General features: G+C 37.1%; 2 protein-coding genes across 5 annotated transcripts; one reads left to right on the forward strand and one right to left on the reverse strand.

Moving 5' to 3' along the window:
* ankdd1b (ankyrin repeat and death domain containing 1B) lies at nt 1-7,450 on the forward strand. Of its 2 annotated transcripts, XM_083526734.1 has the most exons (15): nt 1-332; nt 814-914; nt 2,135-2,233; nt 2,343-2,441; nt 2,549-2,653; nt 4,213-4,317; nt 5,058-5,156; nt 5,323-5,421; nt 5,524-5,622; nt 5,782-5,880; nt 6,146-6,244; nt 6,332-6,427; nt 6,753-6,954; nt 7,061-7,192; nt 7,334-7,450. In XM_083526734.1, the coding sequence occupies exons 1-15, from the start codon at nt 161-163 to the stop codon at nt 7,387-7,389; spliced, it is 1,662 nt and encodes a 553-aa protein (XP_083382860.1). In that variant the 5' UTR covers nt 1-160; the 3' UTR covers nt 7,390-7,450. The 2 variants fall into 2 exon arrangements, with proteins under 2 accessions (XP_083382860.1, XP_083382861.1); XM_083526735.1 differs by lacking the exon at nt 814-914 and having other exon boundaries at nt 123-332.
* A 386-nt stretch (nt 7,451-7,836) lies between these two features.
* poc5 (POC5 centriolar protein homolog (Chlamydomonas)) lies at nt 7,837-15,688 on the reverse strand. 3 transcript variants are annotated; one of them, XM_083526707.1, is made up of 13 exons: nt 15,536-15,688; nt 15,102-15,185; nt 14,713-14,860; nt 14,492-14,587; nt 14,216-14,391; nt 13,806-13,982; nt 13,539-13,643; nt 12,203-12,382; nt 11,793-11,958; nt 10,832-10,980; nt 9,345-9,464; nt 9,015-9,200; nt 7,837-8,213 (listed from the first exon to the last, which is right to left on the reverse strand). In XM_083526707.1, the coding sequence occupies exons 2-13, from the start codon at nt 15,183-15,185 to the stop codon at nt 8,070-8,072; spliced, it is 1,731 nt and encodes a 576-aa protein (XP_083382833.1). In that variant the 5' UTR covers nt 15,536-15,688; the 3' UTR covers nt 7,837-8,069. The 3 variants fall into 3 exon arrangements, with proteins under 3 accessions (XP_083382833.1, XP_083382831.1, XP_083382832.1); XM_083526705.1 differs by having other exon boundaries at nt 14,486-14,587; XM_083526706.1 differs by lacking the exon at nt 15,536-15,688 and adding an exon at nt 15,325-15,482 and having other exon boundaries at nt 14,486-14,587.
* Nucleotides 15,689-19,297: the final 3,609 nt, after the last annotated feature.

Consider the following 19,297-nt stretch of genomic DNA (forward strand, 5'->3'; position numbering starts at 1 on the left):
GGGCATATCGGTACAATCATCGACCGATGAACATTACCTGTGTGTACTCTGGGTATGAGTACAGTTCCTTGGGTGTAGCCTTCGACAGCAAATAAAACAAACCACTTCAGGGAACACTTTCTTTTTAGAAGTAAAGAGCTTCTACACTACACAAAGCACCATGGAGGAGAGATTTCTGGCTTTGAAAAACAGAGTAATGGCACATCCACGGCTGAAAAAGGAAAACTTGAATCCCAAAGCATGGATTAACTCAGAGCATGTTAAAGATTTCACGGATTTCGTCCTCCAGAAAGAGCCAGAGGCAGACCGAGATTTTGATCATGTGGAGATGTGTAAGTAGACTCTGAAATGAAAAATCTTTAATTATTAGGAGCAACATGGTTCTTTTGAAATACTTTAAACAGTTGGCATTTTAACAGGATGTTGATTTATGCCATATGGGTAAATTACATTTCAGCTGTAACCCTATTTTTGCATAGTTTTTTCTTAGTGATCTGATTTGGTTCTAGTATATATAGGCACAACTATTACAATGCAATACTTCAGTAATAAGACCCTGGTGTGAAATGGACTTTGCCTCATGCTTCAAATGCCTGGAATGTTCTATATCCAGATGATGCATAAAGAAGATTTGTGTTCACTAACTCCCATAAGTAAATCATTAATGGTCGCACAAAAGTGCCTCCAAGCCATCCATGAAGTAAACGCCCAAAACAAATACAGTTTTTGTGTACTTTTGTCAGCATGTGTTATATTTATTTATGAAGACAGTCCAAACAGCTTAAATAAATGACATGTGTTTCTTTGCTCTAGTGCTAGAGACCGAAAAAGAATTCATGGAAGCAGCAAAAAGGAACGATGTGGAAACCATGAGGCTTTTAGGACGGGCTGTGAATGTTAACGCTAAAAATGTGGTATGTCAATAGCATGATTTGCTTAAATTCTATGAAGCTCATGTGCCAGATTACCAATATATATATATATATATATATATATATATATATATATATATATATATATATATATATATATATATATATATATATATATATTATCATATGGTATGAGTCAACTGTTTGGACACACCTTCTCCAAAGAAACAGATCAGATTAGATCAGCAGAAATCTGTCCTTTGGTCTGATAAATCCAAATTTGAGATGTTTGGTTCTAACCACAATGTCTTTGTTAGATGTACAGAGGGTGAATGGACGGGTCCTGAATGTGTGGTTCCCAATGTGAAGCATGGAGGAGGAGGTGTAATGGTGTGGGGGTGCTTTGCTGGTGACACTTTTCGTAACCAGCATGGCTACCAAAGCATTTTGCAGTGGCATGCATCCCATCTGGTTTGCACTTAGTGACCATCATTTGTATTACAACAGTACAATGACCCCATACACACACCTCTAGGAAGTGATTGGTTAGGGTGTTGGAGTGCTTCGGATGAATGCATCGTATGACCCGGCCTTCACAATCACCCAATGTAAATCCAGTTAAGATGGTCTGGGATGAGTTGGGCTAGAGAGTGAAGGAGAAGCAGCCAACAAGCACTAAATATCTTTGTAAACAACTTCAATAATATTGGAAAATTATTCCCAGTCATTAGCTCATGAGGCTGACTGAGGGAATGTCAAGGGTGTTCAAAGTTGTTAACAGAGCAAAGGGTGGCTACTTTGAAGAATATATATATATATATATATATATATATATATATATATATATATATATATATATATATATATATATATATATATAATTGCAATTTGCAATTTAAAAAAACATTTGCAATTATATATATATATATATATATATATATATATATATATATATATATATATATATATATATATATATATATATATATATAATTGCAAATGTTTTATTGAAGCAAGAAAGAAAAATGTGGAATGCAAAAATGAAAATTAATTATAACAGTTATTTGATAGGTGGCCTATTCTGTAATAATGCTATTGTTTAACTCATAAAAAACACTGTAGAAACCTACCTGTATTTACATAAAGTTCAGAATGAAGGTTTAGAATAATCTGTTAATGAGAATGTAGCTTGTTTAAAACTTAGAAACCAATTTCCACTGTTAAAATTTTTTTTTTTCTAATTCACTTTTTTCACCTTTTAGCACAATCGAACTGCACTTCACTATGCCGTAGCCTGCAAACAAACAGAAGCTGTTGATCACCTTCTTAGAAGAAGAGCCAAGCTAGATTTTCAGGACAAGGTATGCATAGAATGGAGCATCCAAATGAGCACATATTACTCAGAAAACATTAAGTTTAAAGACATACAGTACAGTCCAGTATTACATAATCCTGTATCATCCTACACAGCATGGAGTCACTGCTGTTCACCTTGCTGCCTGGTTTGGCAGTTTGGAAATTCTGAAGCTACTTGTACAGGGTGGAGCGGATCAGAGGATTGAGAACAATGTGAGATTGTCAGACTTTTTCTAAATATATATTTATTACCATGTATTTTCAAGAGAAATATTTTTGACATCAGTTTTCTAGTTTCAAGAATGTTATTCTGTCTTTAGGAAGGGATGAACATGATGCACTGTGCTGCTGTAAATGATCACATAGACATCGTGGCCTATATAGTTGATGACCTTCAAATGAGAGAACTCGACAAAGAAGACCAGGTATGACATCATGTTTTAACTCTGCTATACAGAAACTAAAATTTCTAAAGGTTATCAAAAAAAATGACAAACAAACATAGAATGTGTTCTGTCAGAAATTGTTTGCTTTTTTTTAAAGTAAAATATTTCTTCAGCACACCAGATTCTTCGAAACATTATTATAGAAAGAACATCAAGCATAAAATGAATATTCATAACGGCAATTACTTATGTTGGAGAATGCAGTAGATTCTGTGTTAAAGCTGCAGATTCCATTACTACCACGTGTTTTTCCTTCCAATGTTTTAGAATCAGTTTTAGTTTTCTGTATAACTGGTCATTTGTAGGAGGGTTTTGTAAACCTTTTGTTTCTTAACTAAGCCACTTGTCCTTTATGCATTAATTGCAGCATGTCCCATTCATGTATATCTTTTAAATTCTGCAGAAACATGCACAGTAATTATTATTTAGATTAGATTCTAGACATGGGCGTTACTCCCGGGGGGGGGGGGGGGGTGACGGAGGGGACATGTCCCCCCATCCGAGGATTGCCCCCCCCCCCCCAAAAGAATTATTTAAAAAATATCGCACTCTCTATTGTGAAAAATATATGTATGAATACCTAATTAATTGTGTAAGTAAAAAACCGCAAAAACTGCATTTAGAAACAGTTGAGTTCCCCCTCCCCTTCCTCACAGTGGTTTGACCCACTGCCTGCGTTCCCAGTTCTTCTCACCTACTCTACACACACGAGTCAGGTGTGTGTTAGCGACTCAATTAATGTTCAACTTCATTAACTAGGGGATTTTATTCACTTTAAATAAAGTGATTCTCTTTAATGTAGTTGATGCAGACTCATTCATAAATTAGTTGCGTCAAAAAGGCTGATTAGCGATGTAATTTCCCATGAATCTGCTCTATTAGCGATTAAAATATGACTTATCTAGTGAACGTTAGCTTGTTTACAATAGCTTGTAGCATAGTGCACTGACACTAACACACCAAAGCCGTTTCCCATGTAGTGTTTTATTTGGGACGACTTGGTATAATGTTAATTTAACATTAACGGCCACAATTAGCATATTGTTTATCTCTGCATTTACTAAATGAGCACTGTGCTACGTCTGAACTGACCACACTGTGTTTTTTTCTTTATAATCAATTTCTATTGTTCTTAAGTGTCTTAATTAATTTTAAATAAAATGTTAAACCTTATTTTAATTCCTTGTTTTGCATTGAACCTGAGAAAAACTTTGAAAATAACCATAATGACGCAGTCTCCATGCTACAATAATAATGATAAAAACTAAGTGTTTCACTGTGGGGACACTGTGTCTTTATAAGTACAATTTGACTGTATTATTTGTGTCCCCTTCAAAAACTGCTCATGAGAAATGTTATATTTATTGTCCCCCCACCCTACTGTTAAATGAAATTTACACCCATGATTCTAGATCAAAACTCACATTTCCTTGCTTCCAGATTTATTACAGATTTAAAAGTATTGCTTGAATTTACGGTATTGTATTACCATTTCCAAAATCAGGGATGTACCATAACAGTTTGGTGATGTGTGTTAGCATGGAAACAGGCCGTTCGCTGTGGCGGCAGAGCATGGCTGTGTGAGGATGCTGCAGATGCTAATGGAGGAGCCTTACAAAATGGCCACCATGGAGGAAAATCAGGTCACTTTTCCTACAAAACATTTACATTTGTATTTCTTGAACAAGTGAAAAGTGAATACATGTTTAAAAGATCAACTGGTAATTTTTCTATTAGTGAACAAAATATTGTATTATCATTTTGTTGTAATATTTTATAGGTTGTTGTAATGTTTTAGGTTTAAGAACAAACCTGTACATATGATTTCTTGCATAGCAAATCTGATTTATTTCTTTATATTATTATTTATATCATTGGTAATGATAATTATATGGCCAAATGTTTGTGGACACCTGGCCATTACTGAAAATCCCTTAACAGATTTGGTCCAATTTGCATTTTCCTCCACACTTTTCGGGAGGCTTTTCAGTAGATTTTGTGTCTGGGAATTTGCTCATTCAGCAACAAGCACTTTAGTGAAGACAGTCATATGTGTTATTTAAGGGATGGGGTGGATTTGGCCTTCCATTTTATCCCTAAGGTTTTTGGTAGCACTGAGGACATGGCTCGGTGCAGGTGATATCGTTTTAGGACCATTTAGCTCCAGTAAAGAGAAACTGTAGTGCTACAAAATATAAACACATTCTAAAAAGAATCCAACTTTGTCAGCAGTTGTGATGGTAAAGAATCCATTTACTCTTGGCCATATTGTGTAGGTACTGAATTCTATTTTTTTTTAAATGCTTTCTGTAGATGTGTGCATATAACACAGTCCTGTCAAAGAAGTGGCCTCACAACAATGTGTTTATCCACCTCTCAATAGAAAGGAGACACACCTTTACATCTTGCTGCTAAAAACGGCCAGCTCGGTGCCGTGCAACTGCTGCTTGATTGCTTTGAGGTCCGCAATGAGGTCAATAATGTAAGTAAAGATGTATCTAAAGCTGATCATCTAAACAGTTGTGGGTGAATTGTTCAAATATTGCTGTAGATTTGGGATGTCTTTGTGTTATATATGATAAGAAAGCATACAGGTCTCTGTGCCCAAATGCCAGTTTTCTATCTTAAACTCTTATGATATTTTTTAGGCTGGTGAAACACCACTGTATTTAGCTGCTGATGGAGCTCATGAGGATTGTGTTTTGGCCCTGCTAGAAGCTGGTTGTGACCCAAACATTCCTACTACTGTATGTAAAAAAAAATAATAATAATAATCCATTTGGAAGCAGTAATAAAGACTTGTTTTTGTAAGTGCATTCCAAATTATTAATTGTAAAACCTTCTTTCAGAACAAGATTAGCCCTCTCCATTCTGTTAGTGAAAGGGGCTACATGCCAGTGGTGAAACTCCTTGTTGATCATGGTGCTCAGATGAATATTCAAAACCAAGTAAATCACTAAAGCAATTCACTTTACTATGCCAGACAAGTAAAAAATACTTCTCTGTGTGTTTGCTATGGTCACAAATACTAAATATTCTTGTTATGAAGGATATGAAAAAATGTTTTATTTGATATTAGCTCCTGAAATATTCTGTTCTGTTTCTAGCATTTACAGACACCATATCACTTGGCAGTGAAGAACTGTTACACTACAGTGATCGGATTTCTGCTGGAATCTGGGTGTGACACTGATATCACAAACCATGTGGGTTACTGTTGCCTAAATACTATCTTAGGGACCTATTTCCTTTATACAATCCATCCTTTAATCCTTCATTTTAATAAACATACTCATCATTCTCCCTCACTGTCCTCCCTTACTTACTCAATGCTCCTTTCTTCCTATGGAGCTTCTTTCTCTTTTTTTAAACGTCAATCAATCCACGCATCTTCCTTTCTTGTAGATTTTGAAAATGTCAACTTCTGAATTTAAATATCTTAAGGTATCTTTACTCCTTCGTTATCTTTAGCTGGGCCAGACAGCACTCCATATAGCAGCAGAATTGGCCAAGGTTGAAGTGATTGAGATTATTCTAAAAGCTGGTGTAAATGTGGAGATTAAAGACAGGGTAAGTCATACCTCAATCCTTATCTGGTTTCCAACAAATATGAAATGCTTCACATTTTAATAAAGCCATTTTTGTTTTCAACATTAGCAAGGTAAAACAGCCTTGGGAGTGGCAGCGAGAGCTGATGCAGTGATTATTGTAGACATGATCATCAAAGCTCAAAGATACTTCTGTTGGAAGAAGGTGAGTACGTTAATTTTATAGCTGACGCTAAACAGAAACCTTTCTCAGTAATCCCTATCACAGTATCCTGGCAGGACATTTGATATTAAAAGTGAAAGAGTGATTCATGTAATTTCCCACCACATATGACATCATAACTAAATGTCAGCACAGCAGATATGTCTGGCTCATGGGTTCCTCAATACAGTTTGATAAGCAATTTAATAATTTACAGCGACAGCAACTATCCGAGGCTGATAATATTGGATAATGTGCCGAGCCGTGTTTTTTCAGCAGCCGTTTTTAAGCATCTGGCCTTTCTCAGAATGGTACCTTATTGTATTAGTCCAATGCAGAAACTAATGAAGACCTTCACGATGAGTTTTTGCTAACATTTAAACCGGACCACCGTGCTGAGACGAAACAGGTGCGCAACATGCTGTGGAACATGGCCTACAAGCTTCTTGGGAAGACCGAGTGGAAGAAGCTGGCAGAGCATTGGGCCTTTACTGAGGAGCAGATTGCTGCCATTGAGGAGCAGTGGACAGGTGAGGATCTATAATACTTAGTTTCTGAAGGCTTTGGCCAGAAAACCGTACAATAGATCATATGAATGCACTGTTATACTTAAGAGATCTGACGGGGTATCTTTAGGTCCGAACAGTTACCAGGAGCATGGAAACAGAATGCTACTCATTTGGCTCCATGGAGTGTTAGCTTCTCAGCAAAGCCCTGCCAAGGAACTGTACCAGGGAGTAATTGCTATTGGCAATATCAAAATGGCAGGTGAGATCAGGTTGTTCCTTTTTGTACACTTTGGTCTTTTGAAAATAAAGCCATGCCATATGATTTAAACTTTTTTCTTCAGGTATATGCTTTAGATTAGTTTATTTAATTGGTGAATAATCCTGCCTTATCTCCCAACAGAGAAACTTAGGCTGGAGGGAGAAGACAACACTAAACAGAAATGTGACATTTCATAAAGGCAATGAAAATTGGATGTAAAAAAAGAAATTTTTATTTTACTCGGAGTCCTGAAAGCAACAGCAATCCTTCATTTGACTTCATGCACAATGACATTAAATTAAAACAAATCAATTTACATTGATTTAACCAACACACAAAATCTATACAGTGCTGTACAGATATGGCTGACTTAACTTGCTTGAAGACTCTGGAAATAAGAACATCTTGCTTCATCATTAGTGACATACAAACTTGCCACACAGTGACAATTTTTTAATATATATATATATATATATATATAAAAATTGTCACTGTGTGGCAAGTTTGTATGTCACTAATGATGAAGCAAGATGTTCTTATTTCCAGAGTCTTCAAGCAAGTTTTATTTATATTTATTTATATATATATATATATATATATATAAAGTATCTAAATAACTTCATTAATATACAAATATAAAAAAAAAAAAATGGTTTAATTAGGCATTGTACACACTAAAAATGTTATGTAAACCTGAATGAACAATATAAAACCTTAAAAACATGAAGCCCTGGTTTTCAAATGAGGGGTATAAACTATGGCACACAAATAGATCTGACTTATCAAATGTAATCCTTTGTAAATCTGTGTAAATGATATTTATGTTGGATTTCAAGGGGGGATTGTGTGTGTGTGTGTGTGTGTGTGTGTGTGTGTGTTAGTCCACTACTTTAATGGAGTGAGTGTAAAATGCGGAGGACGGCTGTCCCCTGGGCTGGCTGGAGCTTTTAGTGCTGGACACGGCGTGACTCTGTATAGCAGAACGAGGAAACTTGGCCGCTGTTGCCTGGCCGAGGGTAACCTGGAACAGAACAGAGAGCTTCTTAAAAAAAAAAATTAAATCCACCTGAAAGTGCTGAAGTGGCATTTCTTAGTTTAATGTCCCTCACTTGTATGTATTTAAAAAAAAAATTATATATATATATATATATATATATATATATATATATATATATGCATTGAAAAAGTATCTGTGTATTTTTACCCTACAATCATATATTTAAACAGATAAATAAATAAAATCATACATATTTGTTCATTATTTGCAAAATTATATTTCTTTTGAACATCCTATTTATTGCCCAGTTATTAAATGCCTAATGAACAGATGATTTAATCTAGTCTTTAGATTTTCATAAATTCTTTATATAAAATACTTTGGGTTTCTTTTTTTTTTTTTTGCTTGTTGTATAGCCAATAATGATAAAATATAGAAATGAGAGAAATCTCATCAAACAAAACATTGTCATTTTGTGTTCGGTTTATATTGCACATTTCTCATGGCCAAGACAAGTTTAACATTTTGGGAATAAACAAAACAAATACAAAAAAACAAACATACACAGAAACAAAGAAAAGACTGGCATTGAAATTCTATGGCTGATTATAGTCCCAGTGAGAACTAACAAATGCCTCATAAGAAACTGCTCCTCCGTTCACTTCATCTGTACATGGAGATGTGCATAAATTACACTATACTGCCAAAAGTATTGGATCACCTGTTCATAAGTATGGTATGTGCTTTTTGAGCATCGCATTCCACATTTGGTCCCAGATTGCTCTTATAATTCCCTTTTGTTATTATTGCTAGTAGATTTGATACCTGAGTGACAGGGTGGTGTCTTTCCACAACGATGGAGCTCATGGGTGGAGCCACACCCATGACCTGCAGGTTGCTAGGGATACGGGCTGTCTTGGCCAGTTCTGAGCGGCCTGTGATACGTGCCGTCACTGTTTTTGATGTTTTCTGTTGACCAGCAGTTACTGTCCGAACACTCGTCTGTGGGAACTGCCATAAAAAAAGAATAATAATAAAAAAAATTTAAAAAACCCTTCCATTAGCATTCAACATCAAGTTGCCTACATTGATCTCATGTGGATAAGCTGAATTAGTATGGATTTTCCAGTGTATACAGTGGTGATGCCTTCTTACTTGTCGAAGAGTACTTGTGATGCCTCCCGGTGCTAAAGTAGTGTTCACTACTGTACTGGAGGGCAGTGTGTCTGTTGGGCGTACTGCTGTGCTACAGCCAGGCTGAGAGCTGAACTGATCCTGCAACAGAGGAAACGTCACCTATTGGACAGATAATCTAAGTGCAGCCTGGTAAACCTGCCTGTAACAAAGTGTCACGTAAAGGATATGCACAGGGAACTCATTTTCCTTCACTAACATACGAGTTCTTTTGCTCATCTGAAATGACACACACCATTTATTAGCTTATCACTCTTCTGTAACAAATTCTGATTTGAATGCATCCATATGCCTCAAATAACAAATACCTAAAAATATTTATATACTTTAAAAAAACACATTTCTAACAAAATATCTTATTGGTCTTTAAACCCAACTTTATATTGCCTAAATTCTAGGTAAGTTCCCCCCCCCCCCCCCCCCCCCCGAAATCATCTGTGAACCCTGACACAGCAAATCATTTTCTCACCTATCAATCTGGTCTGGAGATTCTGTTTCTACTCACTGACACTGGCATTAGTATCAGAGCCATTAATAATCAGAAATCATATTGAAAACGAAAAAAAAAAAATTACCCACAAGCCCAATAAAAATACAGGGTGGTACAAACATGCATGTTTTAGAAATGGGTAGTAGTTGGGAAGATGGAAGTCGGCAACCATCACACGCCACCTGTGAGTAGTTCAGAGGGGGTTAGTTTTAGTAGCTGTGGTGCAGTGGAACGTGAAGCATCGCATTTATCCATCGACAGTTCAATGTTGTGCGTGATGGGACGATCTCTGATTGTAACACAATACTCCGATGGGTTGAATCGTTTCGTGCAACTGGATTGGTTATGGAGACAAAGTCAGCTGGCCATTCACTTATGGCTTGGACAGCAAATGTTGAGTGTGTGAGAAGGTCGGTTCTTCAGAGTCCTCAATGCTCCACTAGGCGTCGTGCTCCAGTTTGGGTCGGTCTCATTGCCAGCTACGGTGCATCCTGTTTTGTGAAAAAATGCCTGAACTTATTGCTTCTGATAATGTAATGTTGATGATGAGGCACATTTCCATTTGGATGGTTATGTCAATAAGCAAACCTGTTGATTTTGGGCAGCAGAGAACCCACGATAATTACACCCGAGACCCCTCCATAGTGCTAATGTTACAAATTGGTGCATCGTTTCGAAAGTGGGGATCGCTGGACCTTACTTATTTTTTAAAAAGAAGAAGAAGAGGCTACAGTAACAGTGACTTCAGATCGCTATGTCGACATGCTACGCAATTTTTTGGTAATTACATAATCAATGTATACCTATGAAAACTGCATTTATTACAGATTGTTTTAGTGTTAAAATGTTTTATTTTGAAAATCGAGGTTACACTTTGAAAAACATGCGTTTTGTTTGCACCACCCTGTATAACAGAACAGTCTGTCCCAGTTAAGCCTCCAAAGAAATCATGTCTTACTGCTTCTGTGTCGTCTATATTAGTGTGAGAGTGGACCGGCTGCACCGGAGTCTCCATGCTGGTTGGGCTTAGGCGTGCTGAAGATGCAGTAAAGAGTGGACGACTGGCCATTGAGCTAGAACTGGGTTCATCTCCTGAAGGTGATGCATCTAAAGGAATAATATAGTTTACTGTGTTTATTTAATTAAACCCTTCAACAGAACAAATGGAAACAATCCTCTCTAAAATAAAAAATTTCACAGCCTTCCATAAAGGTTACATAAGTTCAAGTTCACAAGTTCAACACGCACTTTTGGATAAGTATATATATAGAGTAGTATTGCAACCATTTTATATCTCTTTATGTCTTTAGTTTTATTAGATATATAAACAGCAAGATATGGCTTAACGTTTCTCTCAGAAAAAAGCTGAGCTCCTTGAGGCCTGCCTTTTGATGGATGTCATCATTAAGGGTCATACTTGGAGAGAGAGGGAAAAAAAGAAAAAAAAAAAACCTTCTGAACCTTATACGAATCCAGAAGTGTATTTGGCACAGAAATACTCCACCATCACATCGCCTTGTTCCTGAATTGATTTCAATCAAAAAAGTTAACTGCAGTTCTATAAGAGACCTGCATAACAGTCTGATTAATACCGTTATTCTTTTGTTATATTGACACTCAGCTCTGCCTTACACTGTCCCTTAAACACTTTACTATCTTTACTATCAGTGGGTAAAAAGTAAAACTGATCAATTTAAACATAAGGCCTGAGCATCGATATTTATGATATTATGGAATCTCCCAGCATGCATAGTGCTTCATTACGGCATATCTCACACCCTGAAACAGCAAAATAAAGGCTGTCCAGGAGGTCAAGATTCTGAGCCCCAAATACATTATACCACTCTCTCTGTCCCACTTCTCTCCAGACCACCCATTATAATAGAAAGAAGGAATTATAATAAAAAAGGTTGGTCTACCGCGCTCCTGTCTGCCCGTGTCTGCAGTGTGGAACATGCTGAGCGCCTCGATGTTGAGAGCACAGACACCACGCATGAACGCTTTCTTCATGGAGTCTTCATAGCGCTTTTGTTCTCTGTGCAGCCTTTGGATCTCAGCTTGGGATTTTTGCAGGGCCTCCATATTCTGACACACAAACACACACACACACACACACACACACACACACACACACACACACACACACACACACACACACACACACACACACACACACACACACACACACACACACACACACACACACACACACACACACACACACACACACACACACACACACCCCTCATATAAGTGACAATGAATTTTGGATGACCTTTTTAACTGTTAACATTTTTCCTAAACATAAATTATTTCCAGGTCCTTTTACCTCTGCCAGTTTAGCCTCATACTCAGCAGAAAGCTGCAAACAGACCTCCTCAGCACGAGCACGGCATGCCCGCTCTGCACTCTCCTTCCATCCTCTTTGGATAAGTGAGTGCCAGGCTGCCCACACCTTCTTCTTCAGCTGCAGCTGGTAGTGCTGCTCTGCCAACCTGCTCGCCTGAGCCTAATGCACAGAGCAAAGCACATACACACAGACTAATAATAATCAGAAGCAGGGTCATCGTTAATTATTTCACTTTGGTGTGTGAATACATTCTGGACGGCAGGAGGAGAACAGACGAGGACAGGTACCTTTTTGAACCTGGTTAAATGTAGATATTGGTCAAGCTGCTTTTGTGACAAAGACCATTGTTAACTGCTGTATAAATCAGATTTTATTGACTATTGCAACCCTCTGTTTTAAAATGACTAAATAACTCAATAAAGGAGCCAATATACAGGTAGTTCCTGACTTACAATGGAGATGCGTAATGATGACACCATCGTAACTTGAAAATATATTAAGTTGAGACATGGCCTAGCCTACACAGGAGTATTAAAGAATAGTGATCAGTATGGGGTAATATACTGTAATTTATTAATTATTTAATAAATTACTGTATATAATTTAGCAAAACACAGCAATTCGCAGTACCGGAACGTATTAACTTTATAGCATATACGTATGTGGCAGCGGGCACGTGGACGAGCGCCGGCGATGAGAGAGACAAGAGCTAAAGATGGGCTTCGAATCACCAAAATACAGAAAATTATTTCTGCTCTAACACTGAGACAACTGAACTCTGTCAAGCACTGGCTAGAGTCAGGCAGCTCACAAGGCTGGAGATGCGCACGTCCTGGCATTGAAATATTTTTTCCAATTTTGTCTTGCTATCGTTATTGTAACATCGAAAAATCGTAAGTTGGACCATCGTAACTTGGAGACTACCTGAACTGTATATCATCTAGTAGCAGTATGCAAACATGGGTTTAACACAAAAAGATGTCTGGCCAAATAAGGCTAAAAGGCTTGCGATTCTCTTTTTTTTAGATTAGCATTGCAAATTCTTATTATCCATGTACTATAATTTAACAACTGCCTTTAGATTTATAGTCTGAGCCTCAAATAAATATGCAACTTAAACTTATAGCTTAGAAACGATTCTCTGAAATCAGAGGTCACAAAGTCAACAATCATACAAAGACTAAAGGACGAAAAAAAAAAAAAACCCTGTCAAAACCATGCAGAACAATCTATATAAAGCTGATATAAATAATACAGGTTGTGGAAAAGGTGCTGGCCTTTAGTCACTGTGCTACCAAGCTGTCAGTCAGCTCACCTCCTCTTTGGCAGCACAGTGCTGGAGTCTCCACTGGGTGAAGCTCCTCATCAACTCCACACGTTCGCGCTGCCTGTCAACTGCCCGCGTCAAATTCACGATCACCTACAGGGCAAGCAGAGGAGGTCACTGAGTGAATCCTAAGGTATCGGAATACACATCTTTACAGATTACTAATTCTGTGGAGATCTATATATAATGGTTTAATACCGTTACAATTATCATTAATGAACTTCTACGCAAGTCTCAATGAAGAGCATTACATGCCTCATCTTTCCGCTGATTGGAGATCTGGTAGGTATTGAGCAGGTCTTTGAGGCTGTCCATCTCTGCATTAATGCCTGCGATGTGAGCAGCATGTATTTCCCTCTCCTTCTTCATTTCCAGTCTGTACTTCTCCACAAAGGCCATCTGCCATTTCCGTAGTTCAGTCATCACATTACTCTAAAGAATGATAGATATATATACACAGGAGACTTCACAGCCATATACCAGATTCACAGTATTGTAAAATGCATGCATTGTGGAGTTAATATTGAAAATACACATTGGTATTTATAGCTTAGAATAGAATACAGCTGTTTGAATTTCTACTTCGGGCAGAGCCTGCAAAACAGTGCCGTCTCCATCTTATACACGATTGTTTATACAAGATTAGATTTTTCTGGAAGGTTAACCTTCAAGTTGTTGCTCCATGTGTCCAAAATATCCTCCATCTTGTTAAGGTTCTCGTCAGACACAAACATCTCCGTCATCACGTTAATCACATGATCTGGACTGTTCTTCCCAGATCCGTCCGAGCTTGTACTCGCTGCTTCGGATCCTTCGCCTGACCTGGATGCCGCCACCTCCCCTGAAAACCGTGCTCTATTTACTTACGATTACAGGCAAATGTAGTTAACTGTGGCCTTTACTTCTGCTGTAGGATCAGCGTTGGGTGATTACACTGTTACCTTCGGTAATTCGACTCTGTGGTCTGGATCCTTCCAATGATTGAGAACAGCTGGCTAAAATCATCTCACCTACAGGTGATGACAGCTTACCATTTCCTGGGATGTCAAAAAGAGATAATGGCGAATACAGTCAATTTAGCACAAACACACACAGCTGCACACATACCAACTGATTCTGAAATGATTGAAATAAATTAGTATAATTAAAATAAGGGTCGAACCCTCAGCCGCCTTGAGTGCTGCAGGATCCATTGCAGAGGAATTCTGGGGAGCTTTTGAAGAAAATGAGCTTCTTAGCTGCTGTAATGGGATACTTGGATCATATTTTGGAGTGACAACAGCAAAGCGAAGCAGTTCTTCATACTCGTCCTATTGCAGGAACAGAAACAATGACTCATGATGAACATCACAGCAAACGACTGGCTCTTAAATCACTTCATGCTGAGATCATTAAGATGCCATGTCGTTATCCAGCTGAGCACTTGAATGTTAAGTGGCTTGTTAAATGGACCAGCTTGGTGGTACTGGGATTTAAACCCATAACTTTCTGATCCAACATCTTATCCACTTCTTTATTTTCTTTTTTTTAAGGATAAAAAAATTAACTCACTTGAAGTTCAGAAGACACTGAGCTGCCCCTGTCTGAGTCCTTGGGTAGATGTGGACTGTTCAGCTCCCCTTCATCTGAGGACATCTGAGGAATTCAAAAGTTTTTCAACACAAAACATTTCCTAAAGCAGGCTTTTCTCACTTTCATTTCAGAAACACTGTTATTAAGTAAGCAGTTTGCTTCCTGAACCATATGATTATGCTAAATATGATATTACACTGACTTGTAATAATGAAGATATTCGAAGGACTTTTTAATATATAAACCACAAGTCAGTCACAACAGCATCGTATAAAATCCACCAACTGAAAACAAACAGCTAGCAATCCTTGCTAAGTAACTAATGGCTAACTTTAACGTCCTTGCTAGCGATGAGGGAGAGCCATAACACCCAATGCAGCATGACTTTAACAACACCAGATGACTCTTATTACCTTATCCGTGTGAATTAATGTTATTCGTTTCTTTCTGCTCCAAAGTTATAAAGCTCTGCAGCAGAAGCACGGGTTTGGCAGCAACGCTGCAATTCAAACTGTTGGGGAAAAAAAAGCAGAAGAAGCCGTAACGTGATAGGTTCAAAATTTTGCTACCAGTTCATAGACAATTATGATTGGACGAGGCGTTGCCGCAGCAACGGAAATCAGGAAACCGCCGTTGGAAAGTATGTTGTAGACGCCTATGGACTTGGTGATTAGAGGGTAGATATTATAGAAGATATTATTTAGAGATATTTTTTTTTAAGGAGTTGTGAAAATGTATATATTTTGTTGCCTTCTGCTTATGTATTTGTTTGTTTTATTATTTATTTATTGTATTCTTTTTTCTTTTTTTTATCACACCTCAAACCCAAAAGGTAAACCCACTGAATATGCCTATATAATGTCTTCTTGCCTCCAGGGGTGATGCCTTCAAATAAAAAACTAATTCAATTCATTTTATTTGTAGCACTTTTAACAATTGACATTGTACCAAAGCAGCTTTACAGAGATGAGGCGGTTATGAAGTTGTACAAAATAATTTGAAGTTTTGAACCTATAAATTTGTTCCTTATAATTCTATCCCTGATGAGCAGCCAGTGACGACAGTGGCAAGGAAAAAACCTTGAGAGGAACCAGAGGCAAAAGGGAACCAATCCTCATGTGGGTGGCACCAACTGCTAACTGGATTTCTTTGGCCCTGTACTTGTACTTTGCACAATGCCAGCAGTAGCCCAATTTCCACCGGTACCCTGTTGGCTAACGATACCTGTGGCGGTTGTTAGTAACCCGAGGCTCGACCGATCCGATATGAATTTCTGATTCGTGATCCACATATTTAATTTGGCACATGTTTTATGCTGGATGCCCTTCCTAACACAACCCTCCCCATTTATCCGGGCTTGGGACCGGCACTAAGAATGCACTGGCTTGTGCAACAATGATATGATATAATATAATATAATATAATATAATATAATATAATATAATATAATATAATATAATATAATATAATATAATATAATATAATCTATATGCTGTAGAATTAAAAAAACTTTCACTGGAACTAAGAGGCCCAAACCTGATTCCTTATGACAATGCATATTTGCATGAAGCCAGACAAGAAGACATGATTTATCAAGGTTGATGTAATAAACTTGTGTGACCTAAACCCAAAATTTAACCTATGAATCAAACACTTTTGGAATGGACTGGACATTGTCTCTGTGACAGATCTTCAGGTTTCACATCTGTGCCCAGGTTTACAAATGGTTTTGTGGCCAATAGAGATACATTTTTGTATATATTAGATGTAGGTGGGGTGGACAACAAGCTATCATTCTTTCAGTCTTACTTTCATTCAATCCTTTGTCAATGTGAAACTTGACTACTATAAACTAGTAATTGTCAGGTCTTAGTGATGAAGTTTCCACTGGCTGAGTCAGATAGCGAACTCAAACAAAGACTAACACCCTCTAACTAAGCATTTAATTAAATAATAAAATTAAGATGCAGATGACTTTTTCCTCTCAGTGATTTGGCTAATTGGTATTATTAGAGCCTAGTCTTCATGTTTTATTATATGGAAATCATTTTTAGCATTGTTTTAGATAACAGGTCACATTCTGTAAATGTAAGGTGTTAAAAATACATTCATGATGTATAGAATACCTTAGAGAATGTGTATGAATTTTGGGTAAACAGACCACATAGCCTTATAAATACTGTAATATGAATCTATGTTGGGTGTTTTGCTGTATACAGTAGATAATGTATATTTGTATTTCTTTTTTTATATCTTTAAAAATCTACACAATAGATTAAAGCAACTCAAAATTGACATTAAACGAAAGTTTAAAAAGGGTATAGTGACGTAAATCTTGTGCATGAAATTAATATTTTAATTGTGACTATTAGGTTTGTATTATATATTAGCTTTTCATCTGAGCTTTGTTCTGCATGGTTGCTTATTAACAGGAACACAGCCGGTTCCTTTGTCTTGCATACACTGATGGACCTAATGCATGAGCAATATATTTGACACTGACAGCTCATTAAGTTAAGTGCTTCTTGACTTTATATCATTCTGGCATACAGTCAGTGTTCCAGCAGTCCTCAAAACCTTTCTAATTCCAGTCATACAGGGAAAGCACAGTCAGCTTTCTTACAGAAGAAGAATTATTATTATTATTCCAATGTTCCAATATGTTATATGCATCATTAAAGTTTGAAGGATATACTGAATGTTTACAAATCCTGATATGTGAAATACATAATAAAGTAAAATAGTTTTAAAGGGCTGTGAGTTACAATGCTATCTCACCACCCCAAGATTCCTTGTTTGAGCCTGAGACCTTTTTGAGAACATCCTAAGCAGCTGCATCACTGCCAAGATTGGAAATTGCATCATTTTGGATTGCAAGACCCTGCAGCATTTTCTGTGGACACTTAAGATCATTAGGATTTCTCTTCCCTACACCATAAACATTTACATTACTTTTTGCATCTACAAAACCACCATTGTGTATGACCCTGTGTACCCGTCACATAGAACTTTCACCCTCCTGTCGTCTTGCAAAAGGTACTGAAGCATTCAGATCCTAACAGCCAGACTGTGTGACAGTTTCTTCCCTCAAGCCACAGGACTTCTCCTTACACAGTACACAGAGACCGAACTGAAACGCACTCATCAAACAATTCCAATTCCTTTGCAAGTTTGGCATGTTTTTGTATTCAAACTGCTACGAAACACACCGTAAACAATAATTTATTGCTAACTTGCATCGTCAGTGTGAGTCTCTTTTGGGTTTGTGTTTTCTTTCCACTTTATGTAAAACGTTGGTAAGCGGATTGGCTATTTTAATATGAGAATGAGAAACATAGCCAACCTTGTAGCCATTCCCATAAATTCTTTGTATATGCTGGATTGGTGTATGTTGTTATTCTTGTTAAATCTGACTCCAAAATCAATTTAGTTATAAATGACTGAAATTTAGAATGAACAGAATTATCTACAAATAAATAAATTCATCATATATTACAGTTTTTCTCAGTTGCTTTGGAGCATTTCTCGAATCATCCTTAATATTTCCAATCCAGTAAGTGCATTCTTAAAACAATCTGTACAAACTGCACAACACATTGGATTTCTTGCAAAAGCTTGCACTTTCCTCAAAATCCTCAGGTAATCTCACAAAAGTAAGTATTTGTGTCAATTAATGTATCAACGCCATAAGATTGAAAAGTCATTGTTCACAAACAAGATTGTTAAAATGTTTAGTCATGTTGTCAGTATGAGAGCACCAAGTTTCAGTATTTCCTGAAATCAAATACGGTTTTAATTACAATGACTGAAAACGCACAAGGCTGAATTTCGTCTGTATGGCATCTATGAATTGCGACAGCACAAATTTATTTATTTGATTGCAAATTGCATTTTTTGATTGCAAAAGACTAGACAGGATTGCCACGTTTTACTGTTCTGTAATAGTATTTGTTTGTTTCTGATTCAATGACTTGAATGAGATGAAACAATGCTGATATGTTTTGGGGGTTACGGCTATTTTGGTGAAACTAGTATAATATATTTTCATCAACGTGACAAACAACTAATAATGTAGGAAACAGCAGACAACTGTACACTATCAATTACAGTTTTTCTCTATTTGCAAACCACTAAGTGTATTTTCAAATGTTCTTGCATTCTTGCAAAAAGCCTGT

The sequence above is a fragment of the Silurus aristotelis genome (genome assembly GCF_946808225.1).
Source record: "Silurus aristotelis genome assembly, chromosome: 23".
NCBI lineage: Eukaryota > Metazoa > Chordata > Actinopteri > Siluriformes > Siluridae > Silurus > Silurus aristotelis.

Coding starts and splice junctions, on each gene's coding strand:
- ankdd1b (XM_083526734.1), top strand. CDS start 161: ATGGAGGAGAGATTTCTGGCTTTGAAAAACAGAGTAATGGCACATCCA. Junction 333..813: donor TTTTGATCATGTGGAGATGT/GTAAGTAGACTC, acceptor TCTTTGCTCTAG/TGCTAGAGACCGAAAAAGAA. Junction 2,654..4,212: donor AACTCGACAAAGAAGACCAG/GTATGACATCAT, acceptor GATGTGTGTTAG/CATGGAAACAGGCCGTTCGC.
- poc5 (XM_083526705.1), bottom strand. CDS start 15,185: ATGTCCTCAGATGAAGGGGAGCTGAACAGTCCACATCTACCCAAGGAC. Junction 14,861..15,101: donor CAGTGTCTTCTGAACTTCAA/GTGAGTTAATTT, acceptor TTCCTGCAATAG/GACGAGTATGAAGAACTGCT. Junction 13,644..13,805: donor CCAATCAGCGGAAAGATGAG/GCATGTAATGCT, acceptor CTTGCCCTGTAG/GTGATCGTGAATTTGACGCG.